Source organism: Meleagris gallopavo, chromosome 2 (genome assembly GCF_905368555.1).
Source record: "Meleagris gallopavo chromosome 2, MGAL_WU_HG_1.1, whole genome shotgun sequence".
Classification (NCBI taxonomy): domain Eukaryota; kingdom Metazoa; phylum Chordata; class Aves; order Galliformes; family Phasianidae; genus Meleagris; species Meleagris gallopavo.
The window spans coordinates 75726714-75754297 of NC_139405.1; the positions used below are offsets into that span (position 1 = coordinate 75726714).

General features: G+C 40.8%; 1 protein-coding gene across 2 annotated transcripts; it reads left to right on the plus strand.

The window, feature by feature from the left end:
- The first annotated feature begins 22 nt into the window (after nt 1-22).
- CGA (glycoprotein hormones, alpha polypeptide) lies at nt 23-27174 on the plus strand. 2 transcript variants are annotated; one of them, XM_085216913.1, is made up of 4 exons: nt 23-240; nt 23181-23287; nt 25119-25303; nt 26764-27174. In XM_085216913.1, the coding sequence occupies exons 2-4, from the start codon at nt 23188-23190 to the stop codon at nt 26839-26841; spliced, it is 363 nt and encodes a 120-aa protein (XP_085073039.1). In that variant the 5' UTR covers nt 23-240; nt 23181-23187; the 3' UTR covers nt 26842-27174. The 2 variants fall into 2 exon arrangements, with proteins under 2 accessions (XP_085073039.1, NP_001290106.1); NM_001303177.1 differs by lacking the exon at nt 23-240 and adding an exon at nt 17118-17198 and having other exon boundaries at nt 26764-27150.
- The last annotated feature ends 410 nt before the right edge of the window (nt 27175-27584 follow it).

A 27584-nucleotide genomic window follows, 5' to 3' on the forward strand; every position in this document is an offset into this window, starting at 1 on the left:
GGGGTTCGGCCGGGGAGGGGCGAGAGCGGGAAGGGAGCGCGCGCGCGCCTCCGCGCGTCACGTGACGCCGCGCCACGCCCCCTCCAACGGCCGCGCGGCCACGTGACGGCGCTCCCCGCCCTCCTTCCGACCGATTTTGGCGGCAAATGGCGGTGGCGACGGCCTCGCCGCTTCCCTCGAGCCTCGCGGGTGGCGATGGCGGGCGGTCGGCCTGGGTGTGTTAGGACTCCTTCTGACTAGGTCAGCTGCTGGTACCGCGTGGCTTTAAATGCGATCCTTCCTTTCTTGTGTGCCACGTTGAGTGCTCTTAACAGAGTGGGAAGTTGCAGGGGCTGGCGTTGACCTCCTTAGGGTGAGCTCTTCTCCTTCTGAAGTTAGCAGAGGAAAAATCGCATAGGTTTGCACGTATCCCACACTGCCAAGCTGTGTGGTACATACCCAGTACTAATGAGTGATGCAAATACCAGGGACAACTGCACGAAAGCCTAATTCTCCTTCTGAATCACTTATCCGTACGAGCAAGGATAGCATCTCCTCCGGATAACTCTTCCAGTTCTGCCTTGTGTTACTCACATTTAATTTCAATTAGGTTCACTTACAGGTAAACCACAATAGCCACATGCGTATTCATGGGTGCCATTGTTTTTGTTTGCTGCCTCACTTCCTCCTTGCCCAGAGGGTTTTCAGTGTTGAGCCCAGGCCAGGAAGGAGACACCGGGAATATGAAGTTCTTATACAAAAGATTAGCGTGTAGAGGTAGTAGAGTAAGGACTGTTTGTTTTGTTCTCATCAGGCTCAAGTGGGAAGAAACCTGTCCTTCAGCTGTCCTACTCCAAGCAGGACTTGCACAAATACCTCTAGGGACAGTTCCTGTCTTTAATCGCAGTTCAGAGGCGGTTAATTGCTAGACTTCCACCGTGGAGACCAAAGGTGGAGTTAGTAAGTAGAAGGAAAGACCACAAGCGGCCCTTTTTTCTTGCTTGACAACAATGAAAATAGGATGGCTGCTACTGAGGAAGTGTAGCAATGTCCTAAAAAGAGGTATTTCAATACTGGATACAGAGCTGCGATGCTCATCCCGTCGTTGAATCCTAACAGAAGATAGAATGGAATATATACAATCATAGAATGGCCTGGGTTGAAAAGGACCACAATGATCATTGAGTTTCAACCCCCCCGCTATGTGCAGGGTCACCAACCAGCAGAGCAGGCTGCCCAGAGCCACATCCAGCCTGGCCTTGAATGCCTCCAGGGATGGAGCATCCACAACCTCCTTGGGCAACCTGTTCCAGTGCTTCACCACCCTCTGGGTGAAAAACTTCCTCCTAATATCTAACCCAAACCTCCCCTGTCTCAGTTTAAAACCATTCCTCCTTGTCCTGTCACTGTCCAGCCTCGTAAAACTTATGGAAAGGAAGAACAGATGCCTGAAGATGGCAGGAATGAAAGAGATACTACAGAGAAGGTAGGCTTTTCAGATACCTGTCTTCTTCACAAATCTGTGGGTTAAACAATGAGACTGTGAAAAAAAAAGGGAATATAAAGCTTAGAAAACTGACTGTTAAGGGGAAATACAGTTAAGGAAGGCATTTGTTGTGCTGGAAAATGAAAAAGACCAGCAGAAGAGGCAGAAGTGTCTGGAGGGGGAAAGGGCAATGAATCCATGGAGGAGAAGAGTCCAAGGAAGAAAAATGGGATAGAGACTGAGAAACAACAGAGAAAAGATGGAATACTAAGAATGGAAAGACTCGAGTTTTATACCAGCACGAAGATGAAATTTCTTGTTAAGAAGAATTGACAGGCTTATTACTGGAGGATGCCAGAAATAAAGATTTAAGATGAGGACTTATAATGGTAAAGATTCCTCATTGTCAAAAATTCATTTGGGATTCAGGTATGCTCTCACCCACTCTTGCCACTTGACTGACTCAGTACATACCCACAGTGTGGTGCTTTCCTAACTCCATGTTTCACTTCCCATGCCTCAGAAAAATCTGTCATTAAGAGAATGTATGTCTTACAGATCTTCAGGTACTTTGGTTGTATGTTTTGGGAAGCTGATTGTGGCTGGAGAAAAGGTTGTCTTATGTAAAATAACAATGAGAGTGCTTTGTAAATTGTATATAGCTGATACCTAGGAGGAGGACTATCAACTCTTCCAAGGAGAATGTCGTGTTAGCAAGGAACAGCTATGATGTTTATATATCTATGGAACCCAAGCAACAAAACTGGAGTTACTAATTCTTACAGGATACCAGGAGATACGGCAGAGTAGAATTTAGGACAGGAACACAAATAAAAGACACTTAAAGTGTTATGGAGGTAAAGTCAATTGATTGAGGATTAAAATTTGCAATGTGATAGATATTTAAGAAAAAAAAATGATAAAGTTAAAGAAGAACTTGTTTGAGTCAATATTGGAGAAAGATGGCAAAGAGTTTCTATTAGATGAATATGTGCTAGAGACGTTTTAAGTCTGGAGAGAAATAATTTTCATAAGATTATTAGGAAAACTATTTACTTAGAGCAGAACCAGTTTAGTAACAGCTTTTTAATTACAAAGGTCAAATGATGAAATTAAGGGAATGAGTTAGTGGTGACAGTGTCATTTAGGTGGTTGTGGACTTGCATGTGGGAAAGGCTTGGCATCGGTAAAGTGTGCAAAAAATAGTATCTGAAATTCATATCTCAAAGTAGAGGGATGGTCGGTCACAGCTGTGTAAATAGCCTCTTCAAAAGGGTTATTGAGAACAATCAGAAGCTTGAAGGGAATGGAACAAAATGATTGCTTATAAAAGTATTAAGGAGGGTAAGTATAAAGTGAGAATTGTCAGAAGCCCAGCTGAGTTTCCTTACAAAGGAAATTAAAGCAGAGGCTAATGAGAAAGAAGATATGAAAATGAATGTTTCCACATTTGAGATGAAAGCAAAAAACGTATCGCATACCCATCTGAGACATCAGAAGATATTTATTCAGGCAGAAATTTCCATTAATGATGTAGGTACAAAAATATGAGCTGTAATAATGAAATTTGCTGATGACACAAAATAGCGAGACACTTTCAATAAGAGAGGGATCGAGATTGGATGACCTTGAAATCCTAAATAATAGAATGGGATTAATTTTCAAAACGTAAAGTACAAGGAGACTGATAGCAGGCAGTACTTTCTCCACAGGGGAAACTCATCAGTTGGAGGTGACAGTGAGCAGAAAGTGTTCATTGTATTAGTTGACATTGTCCAAGTCATAGATGTGTGCTCTGTCTACCAAGAAAAAAAAAGGAAGCTTGTAAAATCATATGGCTTGACAGGTCAGATATTTCCGTTAGATATTGCAGGTAAAAATAAAACATCTAGCTCATCTGAAACAATTTGTGCAATTCTGATCGCTATTGGTCAGAAAAGATTAGATTGCTCTGCAGGAGGTACAGAGAAGGGCATGAGGGATTAGAAGTAGGACGGAGAATCTCTTTATGAGAGGAGAGTATAAATCGTTCTTTTAGCTCAGTGAAATAAAACATGAAAAGAAGTGTGATTTTAGTCTAGAAACACTAAAATGTCAGCACAAAAGCTTTTCAAGCTGAAGGATGATACTGGGTGAAGAAAACTGCCGAAAACATTGGAACAAACTTAACTATCATCTTAGACAGTGCATACTGCTGTTTCCAGGGTGCCAAATTTGTTTGTCCACAGCACTATAAAAGAAACTTTGTGAGACCATCAAATGGTAGCTTTGTGCAAGGCAGCAGTAGAAATGATCTGCTGATGAAAATTGAGTATATATGAAACGTGAATTCTGAAAGGAGAAGAAAATTAATCCCGTGTATTGATATCTTCTTTATTGATACTGGCTGGGGCCATTTTCACCCATGTTCAAAATCACCTGTGTAGGTTTATATAGCCATATTTTACTGTGATTGACGCAGTCTAAATATTCCCCAGCAGGAATAAGAAAACGCGTGCAGAGCACAGTCTGTAGGTTGCCTCTATCATCAACCGGATGAGGGAAAGGAAAATGTTTTTGCAACATCTGCTTTCAGATTGCATGGAGAATCCATCTTTCCTGAGGAAAGGAATTACTGAAGAGGGAGGACAGCCCATTTCAACACACTTGCTCAAGATCATGGATTGAGCTGTTTTCTCAGAAAATAATCTCTCAGATTAGTTTCAGAGCTGTCTGAAAAGAAGGGGAGAGGTTGCATTCTCATTTTAAGTATTTTAATAATAACTTTAATACTATTACCTGCAATTAACAGTGCTTTTTTAGCTTTCCATTGTCTTTTCTGTTTATCATTTTCCATTGTTCGCTGACTGATGTACACTGCCTGCATGTTCAATAGGTTCTTGCAGAGTTCTAGCTGTAAACTGAATGAATTACTGAAAGAAATGCTGTCCTGGAGACTGACATATTTTCCCATCATTGTGCTATTTTCTTCATTCCCTTCCCCGTTTTGCAAGATAAGCATTTAAATTAGGATGGCTCCACAGAGACCTTTCTTTTCTTTCATTTTAAATTTTGTATGTAGGAATTGGATCTTTTTTGTGAGCGCAGGAAAAAGAGCTTCACTGGGCATCAAGATAGGACAGTTCTTGTGAAAACTTTGTGGAGAGGAAGGAGATGTTTAAAATAATGACGGTCAGTATTCCACTTAAGCTGAAGGATGCAGGTGTGAGACCAATTAAAAGAAATTGTATTTGCTTATATTCGCTTTGGTCTGCCTTCTGTATTCCCTTAATTTGCATTTTAGCTTTTTTATGATCAATTAAGTAGTGACACACAGCTAGTAGTGGCACACAACTCTTTGCTGTGATGAAGCAGAAAAATGCTTCTTGAGAGTGCATTTTACAGGAACATAGTTATTTTTAAAAAGAATGTCTTTGATTTTTATTTTTTTTCAGCAAATAACTGAGCATCTTTGGTGTAATACAGATCCATGCATCCATAGAAGGGAAAAAAAGAGGTGCATCCTGCAAAGGGCAGGCGTAGGAGAAGGCAGAGGGATGGATTTTAAACAAGGGTAGTGTAAGTGCCCTGTAATTCCTTACCCTTCTCTTGCTGATGATGAACTGCATGTACTGCCAGTTACAGCAATATTGATTGCAATCAGGTGATGAAGCCGCTGCACAGAGAAAGAAACCACTGCAGTGAAAATGAAAAGATGGAAATGTAATGAATTCTTGATTCAGAAATGATTTATTGGAATAAAATGAAAAAGTCGTTCTTAGAGCTGAGAGGTAGTCATGGGAATAACAGAAATGCTGAAAGAATATCACCATTTTAAAATAAAATCTATTTCAAGCTATATATTTATCTTCAACAGCATTCCCGCACTTTTCATCAACATTCCTTATACTGCAAATTTTCCTCTCTCCCAGCCTTAGCTTTACTTACAATTAATCCACTGGTATTATAGTGATGGAGATTCTTGCTGGAATGCATTAACTTCCTCCTTTAAATCCCCCCTGAGGCAAAGCACTTGAAAAATATTTCCTTTGTCTAGGACACACAGTTTAGTAGCTCTCTTCTTACAGTGAGATAGCGATTCTTTTGCAGTGATTTATGCATACTATTGAAATACAAAAACTGCATTAAATTATGCTGCATTAAAAGATCTGAGACACGCATTCCATTACTTCGGCGCAATTGCAGAAGCAAAAATGTAGGTCTGATCCTGTTGCCGTTCAAGCCCATGCTTTCAAAAACACTGAGTTGAGATGTAACATTATTAGGAGTCGAGTAACTGCTCACTTACAAGGCCAAGAGAATTACCTTTCAAACCCACCGATGCCTGTGTACGCACGTGCACCTTTTTTGTTTTTATTAGACGAACAAAGTTGCTATGTGCTCTTTCAAGAGAATTGGAGTTGGGGCTCCTGGAGGGAAGATTCTGCAGGCTCTGAAATAGCCTGTTTCAGTGCTCAGCAATCCCAATTGTTTGAATGTGTTTGTAATACCTAACTCAAACCTCTGCTGCAAAAGGGTCTGATCTTTCTCCTTCCTTTAGCTGTCACGATGGAACAATGGCCACTGAATCTTTTATGACAGCCATCTGCACTTTGAAGTGCTACTACACTGTTCCACCTTAATCCCTTCATTTCTAAGTTTACTGCTTTATTTCTAAGCCATCCTTATTCCTTCAGCTGTCCTCACTGTTGCACTTTTGCCCCTTGGTGGATCGTCATCGTCTTCCTCAGAGTACAGTGACTGATTCTGAGCACAGCGCTGCTCTTGCTGGGTCTTGCCAGAGCTGAGTAAAGTGGAATAATTACTCTTTGTATCATACATCACAGTGTTGACTCTTCAGTTTGTGATCTCCCACGTTGTTTTCTGCCTACACAGACATTTCATATTCTGTAGTTAATTTTCATTCCTCATTAGATATCCCTTTGAAGAGCGGACCACTTTGTAATTTTCTGTTTTATATCTCATCTGGTTGATTCTGGTCAATTTTAAGCTGCCTCTTCAATTTCTTAGGCTCATTTTTGAAGCTACTTCAAAGCGTTTTGCAACTTTTCCTAATCTAATGTCATCACCAAACTATGGAAGCACACCCATGTGTCATCATCTTGAGGTGTAAATGGAAGTGGTGAATAAAACTTTCTCAGGACAAACTCGCCTGGCTGTTCTCTGGAGAAACTTTCCCAGAAAGATGGCAAACCATCAGTTATGGCACTTTGGGAACAGTTTTTCAACTGTTGCACCTACTAGGTTGCTGACTGGCTCTGAATATGCTGTCTTAGCTTGCTTAAGAAGATGTGTATGGAATAGCGTTGAAAGCTCCTCATTGTCAAGAAGCATCATATCGGCTATTTCCCACTTATTAGCTAGAGCAATTATCCTGTCAGAGCAGGAGATTAGCTTCAATTAATATAATTCATTTCTTGACAAACCCATTTCAACTGTTTTTTAATTATCATCATAGTTGTCCAGGTATTCACAATTTTTTAAATAATTTGTTCTGTTTCAAGGGCTGAAAGTTAGTTTGACAGATATAATGTGCTCGAAGACCTTTACCCTCCCATTTAAAGGTGTTGCATGTATACTTTTCTAGAGCTGGAACCTTTCTTTGTTGCTCACTTTTATTTCTTGAAAATGATCATTAACAATTCAAAGATTACTGCAGTTAGTTCTCTGAATATTTATGGGGAATTCTATCGCAGCCCAATGACTTAAACATCTCTAAATTTTTTTTGCTTTTTTTTTTCTCTTTCCAGTATCATGAGTTCAAGGCTGGGCTACCTAAGTGACGTAGGTTGCTCCAAAAGTAATGCCTCCTATTTATTTCCAGGGAAACAACAACAGGTACAAAGAGCATTGTAACGCCAATTGATAAAACCAATTATCAGCTACAAAATGCTATTTTTCAATGTAGTCACCATCATTAGCTATGCATTTTCAGCAATGAACAAGAGCCTGCATGCCAAGCTCATAAACATCTGTGCCAGTGAGGTGACTCCACTGTCACTGTCACCACTTCTGAAATGCACCACCCACCTCCTCGCTGTGCTCACACCCACTGTTTGGTCTCCATAAACGTTCAGCAAGCTTTGATGAATGTCAGTGAGTGCCATTTTTTCTACATGGAGGAATTCAGTAGCACGCATTTGCTCCATATACACTTCCGTATCAGATGTCATTTTGTCACACTGCTCCTCTGCTGCCATGTGTCACACAACAACAAAATCTAATGGAATATTGATAGGAAGGTTCAACTTCTATTGCTGTGCCACCAATGTCCATGTCTAATGTTGTGGGTTAACATAACAAAATAGGAGGCATTGCTTTTGTGGCAGCCCTTGTGCTTGACAATCCTGATGCCACTGTCTTGATTCTGCATTGTGTGTGCTTAGTGTAAAAAAAATTGTTGTAATCAGCAAAGTACATGTGCCTATGTACACTCATGCTCAGCCAACTTGTAAGTACATGATTAAGTGCTTACTGAAATCACTGGGACTTACTGCATTACTGAAGTTAATGAGACTTCACACCAGTAACTGCTTTACAAACAATCATGGGCTGCTAAATGAGAGACCTGATGTGCTCTTGTGCCCTAAGTCATGTTTGAATGTCTTCTTGTTGGAAATTATTTCTCTCTGCTTGCCTGGATGGAAGGAAGGAGTGTGCTGGTGGGAAAGAAAAGCAGAGGAGAGTGCAGTCACCACTGAATGCAAGCTGGTTGCATGCAGTGGTGTTAAATTAGGATGTGCATCATCCTGCCCTCGGATGCAGTGAGCTCCATGCTGAGCAGGGCACCAGCATGGCTCCGAAAATGGATGCAGTGCAGGGGACATCTCCATACCCCTGATGGGAAGCCCAGCTGCTCAGCTGAGCTCAGTAATTCTGAAGTGAGCAATATGCTGCTATCTGTTGTTTTTGGGACCAAGCTGTTGTGTTCATATGGGGCCATAGCACACTGGTGGATGTTCTGCTGCAGTTCAGGGCTGGCAGGATGTGTCTAGATCCTGGGTTGATAAGCTCCTCGGCCTTTTTTAACCTGCTTTCAGAATTACTGATGAAAGTTGTTAAGGCTAATATAGGGAATAGACAGAGCAAATCTAAGCAGACTGCTAAAAAATGTGTTTTTGGTCTTCTGGAGTTTGCTGTGAACACTGTCTGGACAGATATGAAAATCTGCGGTCCAGCTGTAGATGGTCACATTTGAGCTAGTTGTTTCTTTTCCCCTCATAACCAAGGAAAATGATCAATTCATCTTGTCCTGATGCAGTTGTAAAAATAGATCAAAAATCTCATTTGATTCCAAAGGAATCTAGAGAGCCAGCTCAGGTGTCATATGATGTTGCAGTGTCCTCATTTGGTCAGAAAAATCCCAGGCTTATTTAAGCCAAAATATGTGTAGTCATACATTCAAAGATAGGTCCCAAATATGACAAATAATGAAAATGTCAGTTCATATCCTTGGCTGTTGTTTTTTTTTTTTTTTTTTTTTTTTTCCCCCTTCATTTCTTTTCCCCCACTCTTCCATCTGCATCCAGTTTGCTTTCGTTAGGCTTTAATTTACTGGACTGATGAATCACTTTCTTTGTGGTTAACGCTTGCTTATTTTTCATTTGTAACTGATGCTGATTGCAACTTTGTATTTAGGATTTGGTTGAGTGTGAGAGAAAGCATATGCACGGGGTTTAAATTTCCTTCAAACATTCTCTAGACCACCATCTAGACATCTCATGATCCACCAGTGGCTTGCAGACAGCAGGATAAGTGACTGATGTAAACTGAAGGCAGGCCCACAGGACTCTGAGAACACAGAAATGATCTAAGGGATGGATAGGCTCCTATGGGGATAGGCTGAGCTGGGGCTGTTCAACCTGGAGAAGAGAAAGCTCTAAGGAGACCTGAGAGTGGCCTTTCAGTATCTAAAGGGGGCTGAAAGAAAGAAGGGGACAGATTCTTTAGCAGGGTTGGTGTGATAGGACAAGGGGAGATGGTTTCAAAGTATATCAGGGAAGATTTAGACTGGATATAAGGAAAAGGATTTTTACAATAACAGCAGTGAAGCACTGTAACAGGATGCTCAGAGAGCTGGTGGATGCCCTGTCCCTGGAGATATCCAAAGTCAGGCTGGACAAAGCTCTGAGCAACCTGATCTAGCTGTAAGGTGTCCCTCTTCATGGCAGGGAAGTTGGACTAGATAACCTTTAAAAGTCCCTTCCAACTCAAACTGTTCTCTGATTCCATGACTCTCTAACTTTTTTGCAGGGCCATTGGTACAGCCCAGGAAACTGAACCCATTTCTTGCTGTCTTCCCTGTTTAGCCAGTCTGCACAGAGCAATTCTATAAGCTGTGCTCTTAGGAGTACTGATCATATCTGTTCATGATTCCTAATTTGTAGTTTGCTTAATACGGCCACTGGTGCTTTTTAGAACATGCTATTATTGGGTGTCAGGGTTGGAGAAGTTCCCAAGGGTACTGCTGCCTGTGTTTCATTGCATGTTAAAGCAATGTTGATGGAAGATCTACAGCAGAAAGCTGGGAACTCTTAAATCATGAAGACATTGCCACTGAGCTTTACTTTTCCCTGTCAGAGTGAGCTGACTTCACACATGCAACCCTTTAAATCAATAAATCAATGGCAAACTTGTGGCTTTATTTGCTGTAATGAAGCAGTTGTATTGCCACGTTTTGCCTTGTATCAGACAGCAGCAAATCTGGTTTAAATGCCCAATGTGTTCTGCCCGCTCCAATGCTGCAATGGAGCTCTGTTTAAAGTTAAAAATGTGTGTTTAAGCTTGGTAAGGTTTATTAAATATCAGCATTTACTATTTATTGATACTTTATTTGGTGTATTTGATACTGGTCAACGGAAATGGCAAATTTCCTACTGAACATTTAGATACAGTATTTTAAGTGTTTTAAAATTGAAAAATTCTAAAGGGCATCTCAGGAAATTAATACAGTTAGTTAATGAATGGTTGTTAAGATACCGGGATGTTTTTGTTAGCTTGCTAGCTCTGGCTTCCTGCTTGGAACAGTGTATGGTGTACTCCTGAAGAAGAAATCAGCACCCTGAAGCTGGGACTGACAGTTTGCTTGAAGGATTTTTGTGGCATTTGCCAGCCTAGGTTTTCACCAGTCTGAGTACCTACATGTACTAAAGGCTCCAGGAGCAGAAGGAGGTCAATGCATATTTCTGTGAGATCAAAAGCAGGTACTGTTAAATGCATTTCGTATTAGTCTTTGGGCTTTTCTACATCTGTTAGGTCTCTGGGAAGTCCTCCTACAGAGGAATAGCTCTGGAAAGGCTATTGCATTTCTGCAGGCCTGCTTACTGTCATCACAGAAGCTGCCCTTGCAGCTCCATCTTTTAAAAGCATGTGGTGCATTCCCTTCTTAATATTGAGAAATGCTGAGTGTTGGTATTTGATTGTTATATTGTCTAGGAGCTGTAGTCCTGGGTAAAAATAGTTTGAGTAAAAGGATAGCCTTTGGTTTAGAGAATTTTCAACCTAAATACCAAATGAGATGAGATGACAAATGAACACAAGCAAAGGAAAAGAATATAGGAGGCAATTAATAGATAAGGTCAATACTCAATTTCTTTCCCTTCCTGGCCTCCTGGATGGGCATGAGAAGTTTCAGAGAACTTGGGAAACAGCATGGAGCCCAGATTGACTTTCGTTTTGTAATCTAAGTTTAGCTTAAGAGATAACCTGGATCACAAAATAACATAAAATGGTATTTTTATATTTTTGCTGCTGCTTGGACCTCCTCCCCTGCCCTCTCCCTTCCCACAAATTTACAGTTTAGACCTGTACAGTCTACTCAAATAGACATTTAGATTAAATTTGAGACGTTACTATGATTCATCACTGTCCCTCTGACGACAGCCGTGTAATGCTGCAGGCAGAGAATGGCTGCTGTTGTGCCTCTTGATAGCATCTAAATTTCAACAACATGGAAAATCAGCTCTCAGTATCCAGCTCTCAAAGCGTGGTAAGGTCTGTACTGAAGTGTTACCATGTAAATGTAAGCCTTTTTTATTTCTGAAAGGTAGCTGCATGGAGATGGGCAATATTGGCCAGGTATGGCTTTAATTATAACACAGTAGCCCATTTTCTATCTCCTGTATCATTACTGCTGATAACAAAATACCTTGTATAATTCCTTTCATATATTGCTCTGGATGTCTCTCTGAAATATGAAACATATGCAATTCAGAGATCCTCCAGAGGGACTGGGCTTGGAAATCACTTAGATGTGTTGATCAGGAGAGACTGTTGTGACTGTCTGCACTTCACAGACCTGGAATATCATCTGAAAATTTTGGTAAAGCCCAGAGCATCAGTTTGAGATCAGATATCAGAAGATATACAGGTATCACCTGCAGCTGGGTAGAACGGGAGTTTGAGAGAATGGCTTGATTCCTCCAAACACTGAAGAAGATTGTAAATTCTGCAGGGCAGAAGACAGTCTTTTTGTGGCTTTTGTGCACAGGAACATCACGGGATAAACTGGTCCCAGTGACCCAGACTGCTGCTATCTAGGGTGGTGCAAGGCAGGCCCACGGCTGCTGGGTTTCACTATGGATTTCTTAGGTGCTACTGCAATACAGATCATAAGCAGGATGAGCCAGATGACCTGCCGGTCAGGGTGCTCTGTGCAGTGCCAACACAGAGGCTAACAGTAGCCTGGTAACGAGCCTCTTGGTAATGTGATAGAAATAAGCCATTTTCCTCAGAATACATTTTCCAGTTATGTTTCTATGTCAGTGCATTATTTTTTTTTTATCATCAGCACTATAGGCTACATCTTGCTGCATTTTGATTGAAATTTGATGAACTTCAGCATTTTTTTTGTGCTTTCATCTGTAAAAAGCAGGAAACACAGTTCTGTGAAACGAGAACGGAAATTTCTTCTAATAGAAGAGGTGATACCGTGAGCATTTGAGAGTGTTCAGGTTTTGGACCACAGGGAGCTAATTGCAAATTGTGTGAACAATTATTTTTGTGTTAGAATGGAGTGAGTTGCTGAAATTGCTCATTGTATAAATGAGACATCCTGCATTATTGATCAGACTACTTCAGCACTGGCAGTATACCTGTCCCTTTTACAGGGCTGTTTATCTGTTCTAAGTCTAATCATCCATTCATGTGTCTTGGTTTTTGTTTTTTAATTAAAAAAGCTAAATATTGAAATATATTTAAAGCTTCATCTTCCATCTCTCAAGGGCTGCCCTTGCAATGTGGGAACATAGTCACTCAATTCGATTAGTAGTCTGTTAAGTTCAGTGTTTTACTCCTGTCTAATAATAAGCACTTATTATTTCAGAACTTGAACAAACCTAGTTAGCTCAACTGAGCAATGTTACACATAAAAGCAATAGCTCATCCTGACCTTGTGATACGGGTTAGTCACTGTATGAGGTGTAGTTACTCGTATGAATTAAAAGAGAGAAAACAAATATTGAAATGCATTCTGTAAAGCCCTCGAGGTCAAACCTACACGTTAATGACATTTTGTTTGCTGTTCCGCAGTACTGTGACAGTTATTATATTATCCACTCTAATTTTGCTCAAAGGAATTGGATTTCAAATAAACCTATTTCAAAAGGAAGCATGAAAAAAGAGCTAAACAGAAGCCATCATCCTATTAGTACCATAAGTATCCTAATAACATGCCATGATTAAAAATTTTGACCTTGACAGGTTAAGGAAAAAAAGGATAAAAAATGCGGATATTGCTTATAATCTGTTTTCTTCAGAAGCAGAATTTTTAGTTTGGAGTTAGCTTTGGTGAAATGATGATTTCTGCACGTATTTCTGGAGTTCTGTCATCTGCAATTTTAATTCCTTCAAAAAACAACTAAAAAAAAGATGCATATTAGTGAACTCTCTTTCCACCATGGTTTTAGAATAGAAGAGGCTTTGCAGTCAATTATTTATGTGCCATAAATACTAAAAGCTGTATTATCTCAGAATAATCAATGTTTGGCTGAAGCTTGAGAACACTAATAGCTAATTTTAATAGTCCAGATTCAGTTTCATTTGAGAAAAATGGCAGAAGTCTCACTGATTTTAAATGAAGGAGAATGAGGCCAGAAAATGCTGCTTTGAGAGGTAATTTCAGATAATCATTTGAAAACATCTGTAAAATGGTAGAAAAGTTGACTTTCTTTCCTTGTGTAGTGCTACATGACACATTTCAGCAGACAGGAGCTCTTTATGTTAAAAAGCTGTATGTCTGTGTTTTCCATAGCCTTGGGATGTCTTGTTTAAGTGTATAGCTATACTACTACATCTGAGAACAGACAGAGGGCAACTGGAGGAGTGATGGTGGAAGAGTTAAATGGGAAGGAGCCGGGAGACTCAGCGCAATGCTGAAATAACTGCATATTTCCAGATCAGATTATATTTTTTCTTTAATATCTTTTTTTCCTTGAATCCACAGCAAATCTTTCTTTCTGGGGTATGCTGTCAGCCATTCTAGTGGAACCTTTTGTTATTTTGTTATCTCTTTGGTGATTCTGATAATTTGCTTATGTCAGTGCAAAGCACTTGAGGGAGGATCTGTCCTCCAGAGACTCTTGAAGATGACACGAGCAATGAAGGAAGTGACACCCAAAATGTGAGATAATATCAATGAATCTGAGTTCCTCTGGTGTAGGCTCAGAGCTGGGTGCTAAGTAGGTGCTGGAAGATTATAAGAGAGAAGAAAATTGTTTATGGTGTTCGGTGTGTATGAGTGCTTCTATCCTCAGAAGGGAGCCTGCTGTTTTCTGAGGTCATGCAAATGATGAAGTGTAGATTTTGATTGTATTTGGAAGAGGTTCTGAAATGTGACAGAGGGTGGTGATGCACTGGAACAGGTTGCCCAAGGAGGTTGTGGATGCCCCATCCCTGGAGGCATTCAAGGCCAGGCTGGATGTGGCTCTGGGCAGCCTGGTCTGGTGGTGGTTGGTGACCCTGCACATAGCAGGGGGGATTGAAACTAGATGATCATTGTGGTCCTTTTCAACCCAGGCCATTCTATGATTCCATGATTATTAGAAAAGCCCTTCAGAACTCAATGTGCTTATCCATCCGAAACAGAAATGCTATCAGAACTTCATTTTAAGGGTTATTCTATCTAGAAAGAGAAGTAAAACCAAAAAAGAGGGCAGGAATGGTTCTGTAGAATTTGATTCTGATGTAGAAAAGAGAAAAAAAAAAAAAAAGGTATTTATGTTCTGTACTATCCTTTCTGCTGGAGGAAACGTATAGCAAACCTTGTATTGCCCTTACTAGCATTTCAGTTTAGTGGTGTTTATCTTTAATCACACTTTGTGGAGGATAGAATCTATTTATCGATAATGTTGATTGTCATTGTTCAATAGAAGAATTTTTTTACTGAAGCAAGGGAACTTTTTCCCATTCTTTTTCTCGGAGTGCAGAGGGATGCCCTACAAGTCCACAGAGTGGCAAAGAGGAAAAGCTTTCCTCTAGTGGAGAAAAGGCAGCATCAGGAAGCAGCCCCTAGATAAGCAGATATTGCTAAGTAGGGAAGTAGGACAGATACCTTGAGACAGCATCTGGCAGAGAAAGGGAAGAGACAGGAACCCACCTTTGCAGAGAAATCCCTAGAAGGAGTGGTAAGGATCCAGCTCCTAGAAAAGTTAGTAGTTTTTTTTCATATTTCTAAAGTACTGAACCACTTTCACTCATTTCTCATTCAATTGCACATTAAGACAGATTTGACCAAATATTTTTAGTTGGAGATTTGGAACGGCTAAAGAAAGAAATCCTCTTAATAAAAATAGGAGCTTTTTTTAAACTATCTTTTATACAAGTGTAATTCCATTGACTTCACAAGATTTATTTCTAATACATTCTGGTATGAGAGGACTACCGCTCTTATTTTTCTTTATACTCCGGAGGTAATGTCATCAGGTACTTAAATCATTCCAATGAAAGATTTTTTATAACATATCTGTTTTATTATTTTGGTGATACACTGCTATACATAGCCAAATAAGTACCAAATATGAACATACAATACAATTGCCACTGCTCTTCCTTATTATGAGGATAGCATTATGCTTTTTTTTGTGAAGTATCTCAAGTCAAGCTGGATTTCCCATAGGACTGCAAGCTGAGTTGGAGTATCAAATGGGCAGGATAGAGCCAAGTCAGAGCTACTCTACAAACTTCAGCAATTTTCATCAAATTTTCTTTGAATGACAAGAAATATTAAGTTTCAGTCTTCCAGGGGAATATTTCTCAGTAAACTGTTTACCAGTAGCTTTCAAATTTCAGCTTTATGCTTCTGTTATTAAATGAAGCAATGTTGTAAGAAGAGCAACCATCTTTTATTAGACCAGCTCATATCATCGGATAAAAAACAGGCAAGCTTTCAGGTGCAGAAATCCATCTTAAATTTTGAAACAGAAGTCAATTTCAAGCCAAGTGCAGGCTAGGGACGATTGTTTTGGATTAAACTTTGTTACAGTGATCCATTGAATAAGTAGAAGGTGAAAAGGCACCTTGAGGCTGATGAGTATGTTAGTGGAGGTAGGTGTGTTGAGTCAGGTGCAGGTCAGGAAGGGAGATGCATTGTGGAGGATGGAAACAGCGTGGGACTGTACCATGAGCAGAGGCTGAGGAACAAGACAAGCAAAGAGTTGGTGAGCCTAAGCCAGCAGCCACGTGAACCCTTCAATCTGATGTGGCTTGGGCAGCCACCAAAGGGGATAGTGCAGCCCTTCTGCTTGCTTAGCCATGTACTGAAAGAGACGTTTAGGCCCATCGACTTACAGAGGCAGCCTAGAGTGAGTAACTCAGATCTAGGAGGATAACTTGTAGGCATCTGAGGGGAATCTCCCTTACCACAGTACCATGTGGGCTGACTGTGTTGCTGGGGCTTGTTTATGGTAGGCACCTGGACGTACACCGCCCATTTGGGTTGGGGAAGAGAAGTGCTGAGTGGGTGCAAACCCTTCTATACCTCTTAGCCTCAGATCCAGCTGCATCAACACAGGCTTTGTCACTTGAGAATAGGACTTGCAAGTCTCTAAACCTTAAAAGTCTGCATTCTGGTGCCGTTTTCAAAAGGGCCTCCATTGCACTAGCTTTACTTTGAAAACAAGATGAGATCTTGCCCCACATGTAAAGACGTAATCCTATATTAATCCACGCATTTGTTCTCTGGGCATTAAATTCAAGTGGAGATTATTCTTTTAAATATTTGTGTAGATCTCTGCTGTTTGTTATTTTGTTATTCTCTGCTAAGACAACACCATTGCTGTAATTGTTTTTCTCTCTGGTTTCAGAAGCATTAGGAAACCTTACTAACTCTTCCTTTTGTAAAATGAGCTTCTATTCACTGACCAGTGCAACAAATGACTTAGACGCTGGATATTTGAGTTCCCCAGGAAACTCACATGGCATTGAGACTGTGCACACAATCTGCCCTTTCTTTCATTATATAAGGAAAAAAAGATCTTTATGAAAGTTGAGTAGGAGATAAGATCAGTATTGTGGGCTGGTAATTACATAAAGTAATGTTCAGTCATTAGAGGAAATGTACAGTTGATCCTATGGCTTAGTTGTGGGCGAGGAATATGATCTAACTTTGCTGGTATAAAAGAAAGATACAGCCTTTTCATAGATCAGGAAGGTACATCCACACACCAAGGACAGCTCACATTTGAACATCGTCCTGCATTTTCTCATCTTTCTGATTTATTCTCACTGAACAAGGGAGGTAATATATTTTTAATTTTCTTTACTATTAAAGAAGAACAATTACATTTTTTTGATATTGTCTTCCCCTTCTCTCCAAAAGTTTTCTTCTCCTTCTATTCTGTCAAAGTTTTTACTTGGAAAACTGGTGTGAAATGTTGCATAGGAACTAAGAAATCAGTACTTAGTGTTAAACTGGCTTTGTAAGTAACAGAAAACAAGGTTGTAGGATTGCATTACAGCTAAATGGTGATATTTTGTGATTTCTGGTTGAGTATGGTAATGCTTCGTTAGTAATCTTGTATTTTTATCCTGGTCTATAGTATTGCTGCCAGATGTCAAATGTTACACAATTCATGGTGCTAATGTGTTTTAGAGTCTTTAAGTTGCTAAGGAAGAAAACAAAAAGATGTTAGTAAAGATTTCTCAGTCTTCAGTGGTTTGCTAAAGCTTACAATGTACAAGACAGCCAGAAGTGAAGCATTGGCACTTCATCGTTGCTGTGACATAGCCATACATCACTGCTAAGCATTCTGGAAAGAAGTAAACATAGTGTGCAGAGTGTTTGGCTCTTGTTGGGCACAGCATCACTACAGTCACCATACAGAGCAGCATAGAGAGGCATCCCAAGTTTTTGCTGAAGACATTAGGTTATTTCATATGGTCAGTACAAAGATGGCCCATCTAACAAAGCTCTCTGGCATGTCTGTGCGAAGACAAAGACCACAGAATTTGAGTAGGAATTCTGGTTTTGTGTGTACAGCATAAATATAAAGACATCCACAGAGTCCCAAACGCATGTGTAAAGACCTGTTTGCAATCGCTGATGACAAGCTGTCCTTGTTATGGTAACTGGTAATAGGATAACTTGTTTACAGAAAAATACAAGGTATTGTAAATAGTAAGGTGAGACTCTCACTGCTGGGGAAGGTTTAAAATTGTAATCTTTCCAAAAATCTGCTAAAATTCACACTTTGATAATCATAATAACCAAATCATAATGTTCCAATAGCTTAAGAAAGATAATGATTAGCAGAGCAAAGTAAAAGCTTAATTTAATTTGATTGTGAGGTGGTGTAGATATTAACTGGGTTAGCAGCATGGGCACAGTCGGAAAAGCAAATGTACAGCAGAATAAAAACATCGGGCGAAATTGCTGTCATACTGCTGCAGTAGAGACACTCATGTCTGGGCTTTATTGACAGGTCTTTGTTTTTAGTACGAGCCTGACAGTCTGACTCAATAGAGGAAGTGCAAAGCTGCAATTTCAATTCCCTTTTTTGGTTAGTTTAATTTAAACAACTTCCCTCTGGGATTGCCTCAGACCCTTTTAATTTACCAAATCACATGCATTTTTAGAGAAATTATGACAAAGAATGCCACAACGTGTTCAGCAAAGAGCATGAAGTCACACAGTAGTCAGTCAGTGGCTGTGGTGGTGTTAGAGAGTCACTGGATCATCCAGACTTACCAAAAGGCTCAGGGTGATGTAGAAACGAGGTGTTTTGAAAAGTCTGTCTTTTGTCTTCTCCTGCTGGTAAATGAGCCCTTCCAGCTGGCTCCTTGCGCTGGGCAATGTGTTGTCCAGCTCTGAGCCCCCAGATGGAGCAGAGCCTGAAACTAAATTGTGCTCGTGTGTCCCAGTACAGGCGAGTCTGCCAGCAGTCACACCCCATCTGTAGTACTGAAAAGAGCACATAGAGTAAATAGCCTTCAAAGAAAATTCCTATTTGCCAAAGGAAGAGGTCTGATCAATTTACTCATCACAACTTCATAAATGCGACTGAGTTCAGTTCACTTCCTAGAATGTCTGGCACAATCATATGAATGTTGATTGACATAAACGGTGTGAAGGTCCATCTTGATGTTGTGGACACAGGTGACTTTTGTCCAGGGAGCAGAGCACAGGGAGCTGGGAGCTGCCTTTCAGAAATCTGAGAGCACTGTTTAAAGCTCCTATGAGGCTACCATGTTATTCACCCTTCATTGTCCTGCATGTTCTCAGTGTGGCTACATTGAATTAATTCAGTGGACATGGCCAGATCAAGCTGGCTTGGGTCTGCCCTGAAGATCTAAAAGGAGGAAGGAGAGCACAAATCTTGCCTTATCACAAAACCTGGATAGTACTGAGTGAGTACTGAATGTATTAAAGAAAAAGCCCATGGCTGAACCTATGAGAAGGCTGAAGCAGTGATGCATGCCTCACATTTAGTGGGCATTACCCCAGGTGCTGTAGCTGTCCTTTGCTATACAATGCTGTATCACACAGGCTCTCTTTTTAACAGACATCTCCAAGTTTCCCATAGCAGCTAATCTCAGAAGAGCACTTCTTTTACTTGGATGGCTTTTTGGTAAAAGCCATAGCAGAGAGAAATAACCACCAGTAGCATTCAGCCTACTAGTCTACTAGTCTAGTTTTTTTATACTTCTTCCAAATGCTTCCTTCCAGTACTTCCACAATTTCTTTCAATGGATTTTCTTCAAATTCCACCCTGGCTGCTTTTAACTCCCTTATCCTCTGTTTCTTGCCAGCATGGACCAACTTGCTGGGCAGGTGGGACTGAGGAGGTGAAGTCACCTACGCCTAGCACCCAGCCTTTGCCTCCCATTATTGCAGTCTCCTTTCCATCCTTGATCTTTGCTGGGCTTCAGATCAATTTCTTATCTCTAGTATTTGCTATTTTACTTTAAAAAGTTTTTTTTTGCCTCTATTGTGCCTTTATAGCTCTCTGACTTGCTCATAAACTTTGTTCCCTTCCACTTTGCTAATTCTAATGAGGTAAGGTCTGTGTTCTCATCATCTTGTCTTTGGTCTCAGCATCATCATCCTGGACATGAGCTTTTTCTATTTGCTATGGGCACGGGCTTCTCTGTCTTTGTTTCCTTCCTTGTCCTGAGTTCAAAGCTCTATTATATGATCAGTGCACCATAGCAATCTGACTGCTTCCTTCATCACAGTCTGTTTGATCAATGAACCAAGACCTGCTGGATATATCTCTGGGAATTTGTATGGCAATGGAGTGTCCCTCTGTTAATCCATACACTCTTTGTACACATGCCAGTGCTCCAGGCTCACTCAGATGATCATATCATGCAAGTGGCTTCACACCTTGAACCACCTCTCCATCCAGATGCAAGCAGGCATTATTTGTACATTTGCATCATTGTGGCAGTCTCTGCAGGGATTCTGCTGGGGGAGATGCAAAATCTGAAAAGAAATAGCTTGCCAATATATGAAAGCTGATTTCATTTAATTATACTTTGCTCTCTTGATTTTCTACTATATTTTCTTCTTAGGGATGTCAGTGCCCTTTCCAATAGCATGGCATGCTTAAATAGCCTCTACATCAAATCTCAAGATTAATGTCTTTATTGCTGGCATTATTGTTGTTTCCGCCATCACTGCATTTTTAGAAATACTTAGTTCCATAGTGGGATTCCTCCCTGGAGAGTATTTATTATGATGTAGCAACAATGACTGGAGTGTTTGGAAGAAGAGCTCTTAACTTTTGTACCTTGCAAAGCAAGTGACTTTCAGAATCTAGAATGTATCAAGTGTTGTCAGCCTGAGGCCTTATCCTGCCTGTCAGCCATCGTGCTCTTGAGGGATAACTTCTGTCTTTAAAGCCAAGGAGTCAGGCAGCCTGCATGGGGTACAGAAACTGCTTACAAGCTCCTGCCATGAGAGCCTGTCCTGAGGTGCTGCCAGAGCACTGGATGCTGCAGGGCCTGCTGTTCAGACACAGCCCAAACACACCCTGTTTGGCTGCTGGCATGGCCTGGGGCTGTGACTGCAGGAGCAGGGAGACCTGCATGATCAGATAAACTTTCTTAAAAGGCAGTTGGTGGCTGGGATCAGTGGGCTCTGTGTGCTGGGAGTGGCTTGGGACCACTGTCCGTGGGGACAGGTAGCAGCAAGGACAGCACTGCTGCACAGATTCAGCAAAACACCCTCTCTGCGGGATGGGCATGGACAGTGCTGAGCCTGAAGAGCCTCAGGGGATGATCTGTGAGGGCAGGAAAAGTCCTTGAGTGAGAGACTGGGTCCAGAGGAGGGCCACTAAGATGATCAGAGGGCTGGAGCACCTCTCCTATGACAAAAGGTTGAGGAAACTGGGATAGTTTAGCTTGGAAACGAGAAGGCTCTGGGGAGACCTCATTGTGGCCTTCCAGTGCTTGAAGGGAGCGTATAAACAGGAGGGGGTACAACAGTTTACAAGGGTGGATAGTGATAGGACAAGGGGGAATGGTTGTAAACTGAGACAGGGGAGGGTTAGGTTAGATATTAGGAGGAAGTTTTTCACACAGAGGGAGGTGACTCACTGGAACAGGTTGCCCAAGGAGGCTGTGGATGCCCCATCCCTGGAGGCATTCAAGGCCAGGCTGGATGTGGCTCTGGGCAGCCTGGTCTGGTGGTTGGTGACCCTGCACATAGCGGGGGGGTTGAAACTCGATGATCATTGTGGTCCTTTTCAACCAGGCCATTCTATGATTCTATGAAATGGTCTGACTGGGTGAAATTATGCTTTGTGCTTGTGACAGACGGTTGCAGACTTCATACCTAAATGGGGTATCCTCACACTTGTTTTAGACTAATTCAGATCTTGCCTACCTTTCATTACAAAGGGTCATGTCACAGGCACATGACACTATTCTTGCTGAAAGGAAATGCCATCCTTTACATCTATGTTTTTTTGTTTCTAATCCTGATACAACAGTGCTCGAGAATGACTTGAAGGATCTGCAGTAGTTAGCAAAAGCATTCTGCTGATCTACATGTAGCCTTTACTTAGGTATGAGCAGGGACAGAACTGAGGTTTTTTGTACTTTTCCATGAAATCTTACTGGCAACAGTAATAATAATAGTAATAAAAATAAAAATTAAAAAAAAGTAATAAAAAAGAGAGAGAATTTGGGATGATATTCATATGGCCACAACTCACATGTGCTGCATCTTTAATGTTACTGTTTTTATTAATTCATATCTGAGATATACATTACTCCATAGTATAAATTTGATCTGAATCAAATATAGCCACAAAACTGTATGTCAGAGAACAGAGAAGATGTGATACAACATTTATAGCCACTTCATCTCATATACTAGCTGCAGAAGGACAGATGTGCCATGTAGCATATGCTTTCTTGCACAAAATCCTCATAAAGATTTTTAAAAGTTTGAACGAAGCAAGGTGTGTTTATACCAAACCAGCTTTCTGTATTCATCTGTTGATCAGAACCCAAAAGCCAATCTACGGTGCCAGTAAAATAAAGCCTGATGGAAATCTCAGTCTGGAAGATGATGGTGACTCTGAACTTGCTGTGCTCTCCTGATGAGGCCCCTGTACCACAGAAGTAGCCCTAAAGGTTGCTCCAGGGCTGTTTAAGCTCTCCCGAACTCTCCTTTCCACCATGTGTCCTTGGGCTTCTGCCTGGGAGGAACATGTCCTCCCCGGGACCAAGACTGGGTGGGGGCAGCCCTCCTTAGTGGAAGAGATGCTTTCTTCCAACTAGGAACAGGACTATGAAAATCTGTTTGTGGGGCCATGGGCATTAAAGTGGTCAGTGTGAGAACAAATAATCTGACTCTTGGCTCAGGAAATTGTCCAAATGTGAAATTATTTTCTGTGAAATTAGTCTTGCTGTGTCCTGGATTCTACAGATTCTGTTCTCTCCTCCATAGATGTTTGCTGTCTTTTCTCCACTCTACCATAAATATTAGACAGTTACGGTATTTGAAGTTTATATGCTATGGTTTATGTTAATATTCAGAAAATATTGTTAAGGCCAGAAGGAGAGGTATATTTTTGTTATGAAAGTGGTGATGAAGTCAATTTTCTGAGGCTATAAAATGCACATCGGTGTACTACATTTTCAGTTTCTGCTCTTGGTTTTAAATTGTCCCTGTTACTTGTCCTGAATGCTGTATTAGTATGTAGCCTAGATGCTGGTACTGTACCCATTGTGAAACAGTCCTCTAAAATGTGCTTATTTGTATTTCCAGAAAGATCATGGATTGCTACAGGAAGTATGCAGCTGTCACTTTGACCATTTTGTCTGTATTTCTGCATCTTCTTCATACTTTCCCAGATGGAGAATTTCTCATGCAGGGTAAGCTACTCAGCATTCAGAAATAGGACAGTTGTAAAGAGCAGTAATTAGACATGCTTTATAAATGTGGTCATAAATATTATTTTTCTATTACATTTATTGATGCTGGCATGTGAAGGTGTAATTACTCAGGATAATTTTGTTTTCCATTTCTTCTTTAAACTTGATTTCTCCAAGTCATGAGTCTCCCAGATGACAGTTTCCTCATCTTGATGTGGTGACCTTAATCCTTGAAACATTATCAAACAGAAATGTTTCATTTTGTTGTACTTCAAAGTACACAACACCAGGAATAGCAAAACAATAGTTCCTCATCTTAATGCATAGAATATATTTCTTCTGAAAGACCCCTTGTGCTTCAGCCAGGGTGAGGATGAGTTTACTGGAACAAAGCCACAGTCTGTAGTAGTGTGCCATAGAGATCTCCATCAGCATAGCCTCCAACTCACACTTCTTCCCGTAGGGTCATATACACACTCCTCACTAACAAGGTGGGTCCCATGGATCAACACTGAGAAAGCAGTGCCTTTACCAACATCCACTCAGCAACAGTGTTAACACAACACAGTTTGATCCTGTTTTTCCTCTCTGGCTGATCAGAACTGAGGTTTGTAGTGTTCCTTTATGTGGAGAGAGCGTGAGTCTCTCCAGTAGCTGGCCTTAGAACCTCCCTCTGAGCTCCTCCCCATCTCCTAGCAGGCCTGAAGGTCGTGGTTTTCTTCAGTTGCACCCACGCTTACCTTCTGCCAGGGCCAACACACTAAGCCTTTCCTGTGCTGCTCTAGGGCACGGAGTTGAGTGCTACATTTTGATGATCAGGTTAGGTGGGCTCCTTCGCCTGCTGCAGTTCCTCTCCATTGCTAGGTGTCTGTATGGGTAAAAACCCATTTTCACACTTAAAGAGATTTGATTTTTAATAGTGTCAAACATTTGCCTTCTACCAATTGATTTTCTTTAATAAGTTTTGAACAGAATAGAGAAAAATGCAAACTATGTAAATCTTGAAGTCACGAGGCGTTTTTTAAAATTCACAGATAACTGAGTGTTACTTCTCCCCTATGAAGAAAGGCTAAGTGAACTGGGTCTGTTTAGCCTTGAGAAAAGACGACTGAATGGGGACCTGATTCAGGTTTATAAATATCTGAGGTGTGGCGGCCATAGCGGTGAGGCCAGTCTCTTTTCAGTGGTACGTGGAGACAGGACGAGGGGAAACAGACATAAGCTGCAGCATAGGAAGTTTCGCACGAATGTGTGTAAGAACTTCTTCACGGTGAGGGTGACGGAGCACTGGAACAGGCTGCCCAGGGAGGTTGTGGAGTCTCCTTCTCTGGAGATATTCAAGTCTCGCCTGGACGCCTACCTGTGCGACCTGGTGTAGGGAACCTGCTTTGGCAGGGGGGTTGGTCTCGATGATCTTTGGAGGTCCCTTCCAACCCCTACAATTCTGTGATTCTGTGATTCTGTGATTCAAAACGGGCACTGTCTAGGAAGCACTAGCAAATACTGCTGTTACTAACTCTCCATAGCTAATGGATTTTATAGGTAGAACTACTGTAGTACGCTTACCAAAAAAATGCTATCAACAAAACTAATTTAGAAAGAGCAGAAAAGAAATGCTTGTGCCTTACCTGGAAAGATATGCACTCTAGATTTACAAGAAGTGGATGCTGTGGAGATGAAGGACCCTGAAGAGGAGAGCTTTTGTTTCTGTGCTTTTCAGTTCTGCATGCATAAAAAAGCAGAACACTTCCTCTTACTGCCTGTGCTTTCCCTTTCTCTTGAAGATGAATGGCCATCAAGTAAAAGTCTTTTCTGTATGTTTTTATGGCAGGTTGTCCAGAGTGCAAGCTAGGGGAGAACAGATTCTTTTCAAAACCAGGAGCTCCCATTTACCAGTGCACTGGGTGCTGTTTCTCCCGGGCCTATCCCACTCCAATGAGATCCAAGAAGACCATGCTTGTTCCAAAAAATATTACATCAGAAGCAACGTGCTGTGTAGCAAAGGCTTTTACCAAGGTGAGAATGTGAATGAGACCATTTAAAATTGTTTTAGAAAGCAATGTGTAAGTGAAGTAGTGAATAGAAAATAATATGTTTTTGCTGGAGGGCATTGAGCAGCTATTTGAGGGAAACATCCTTGGTACTTATATAATTTACACTTGTGCTCATTTGTTGTTTTTTAAAGAAATTAAAATTTTAACCAGTCCTGACTCTGATATTCAGTTGGGTATGCAAAATGATGCAGTGCCACTGACTTCTGTGAAACTACTGTGACTCATGATGCATGAATTGGATTTCTTGACCATTCATTTTTAACTCTGCTGGATGTGTACCCTCTCCTTAAATGTCATAAAGTGTGGATTTGATTTTAATTAGTCGCTTTTCTTGGCTCTTTCCTGCATAAGCAGGAGTCCTCTGAGAACGTGCCTGGTCAATACTATCAATTACATACATGGGAATGAGGGACCAAAACCATCTGTACTCATTAGATTAATTGAGATTGTGTTTACTTTTAATAGTATAACCGGGAGGGAACTGTAAACATGTGCAGCTACTTTGAGCATTTAACAGTCCCATCTGGAAGGTTCTCCTAAAGAGAGATTCTGCTAAAGCTGATTATTTTGGGAGCAATTCAGCTCCAGGTGAAGAAACCTTAAATTGATGTAATCAGTGGTGAGCTAGCTGATGCAAGCCAAGGTAGCTGTCATATGGTGATCTGAATCATGTTCACTGAGTGTGCTGATGAGGGGCTCAGTTCAATTACTGGCTCACAGGTTTGGTGCCATCTGAGATACCCTGGGGTACTCAAGACATCTGTGTATAGCTGGCAGACACAGGACCCATAAAAGACCTTCTGGAGTGGCAGCTGGGGGCTTGGTGGGATCTCATCTGATGTCTGAAAGGACAATCAGCCTTTCTGTCTATGCAGCTGGACAGAGTCCTGGGTCTCTGCTGGCTGCAGTGTGAGCCCAAATATGTGGCTTACCTATAGACCTATATCTGAACATATTTTAGCTCTTCTTCTCAGTAGAGCATAGATGTTTTTCTAGACCACCAATGTTATGCTTGCCCTGAGGCAGGAAATAAAATTTGGCTGAGATTAAAAATAGCTCATAATGTTCATGCTTTCTGTTTTTATAATCTCCATGTGAAGTATGTTAAGGATACTTCCTGATTTGTCACAGATTGGTTGAGTAACACTTTTTTGAAAAATAGACACTTTAAAATGTGCCAAATTAAGGACACCAGGCATGTTGCTGTTGAAAACCATCTCATTATATCTCCAAAAGCCACTGATGATGCAGCTTCACAGATTGGCATTCAGAGGCCATTCTAGTTCACGTACTCCTTGGAGCCTGTGTACTGCTTGGGGTTAAGAAAAAGGCTTCAGAAATCTTTTGCTTGAGATTGCAGTTTTAACTGTGTAGCTAATCCTAATTATTTTCTTTCTCATGTGTGTGTTTTCTTTTTTTAAGATTACCCTTAAGGACAATGTGAAGATAGAGAACCACACAGACTGTCACTGCAGTACCTGCTACTATCATAAATCTTAAAGCCTGTCCCTTTGTTAATGATCAAGGACAACGGTGAATGGAATATTTGTTTTTCAGCTTTTATAGCACCGCTGTGTATAATCTTGTGTTTTCTGGTCAAGACACCGAGTAGACTTTTGAATGAGATGGATGGCTGTTTTATTTCCTCTTTGCTTCTTCATGCATTTAAGTAAGTTTAACTATTTCCATTAGGGATTAGATGCAGCACTTGCATGACAACCATAAGCTTGATCTGTTTTTAAAATAAACTGTCAGATAAATCGTCGATGTTGCTTGAGGAAAAATGATGATTTCATAGCTTAAAACAGCAAAAAAAAGAGATTTTGTAGTTCATTTTCAAGTTTGTTTGTTTTTATTTATTTTTCTGGGAGAGGGAGGAAGGAGGAAGAGAGGGGTGGGAAAGTGGGCAGAAGAAAAAACAGTAATTTCCCCTCATTCATGTAGTGGATTTTTTTTTTTAAACACAACATTTTGTTTTTCTTGCTTCTTTTCTGTTTGCTTTTTTTTTTCTTTAACTTGTGGCATAAAGATTAACAGCAATCTGTGCAATGTGCTCTGGCTTTCTGTGTCATCTTTGATTTTGCTTGGAATTTTATCTTCTTCCATATTGATAAATGGACGCAGAAGGAGATGTTGTAAAGAGCTATGTAGTGTAGCAGTGCTAGAGGAAAGGCATAGCACATCTGTATTAGCTATTTAACGTGTGGCTGAGCAGCATGGGATGGGGCGTTAGTAATTCTCAA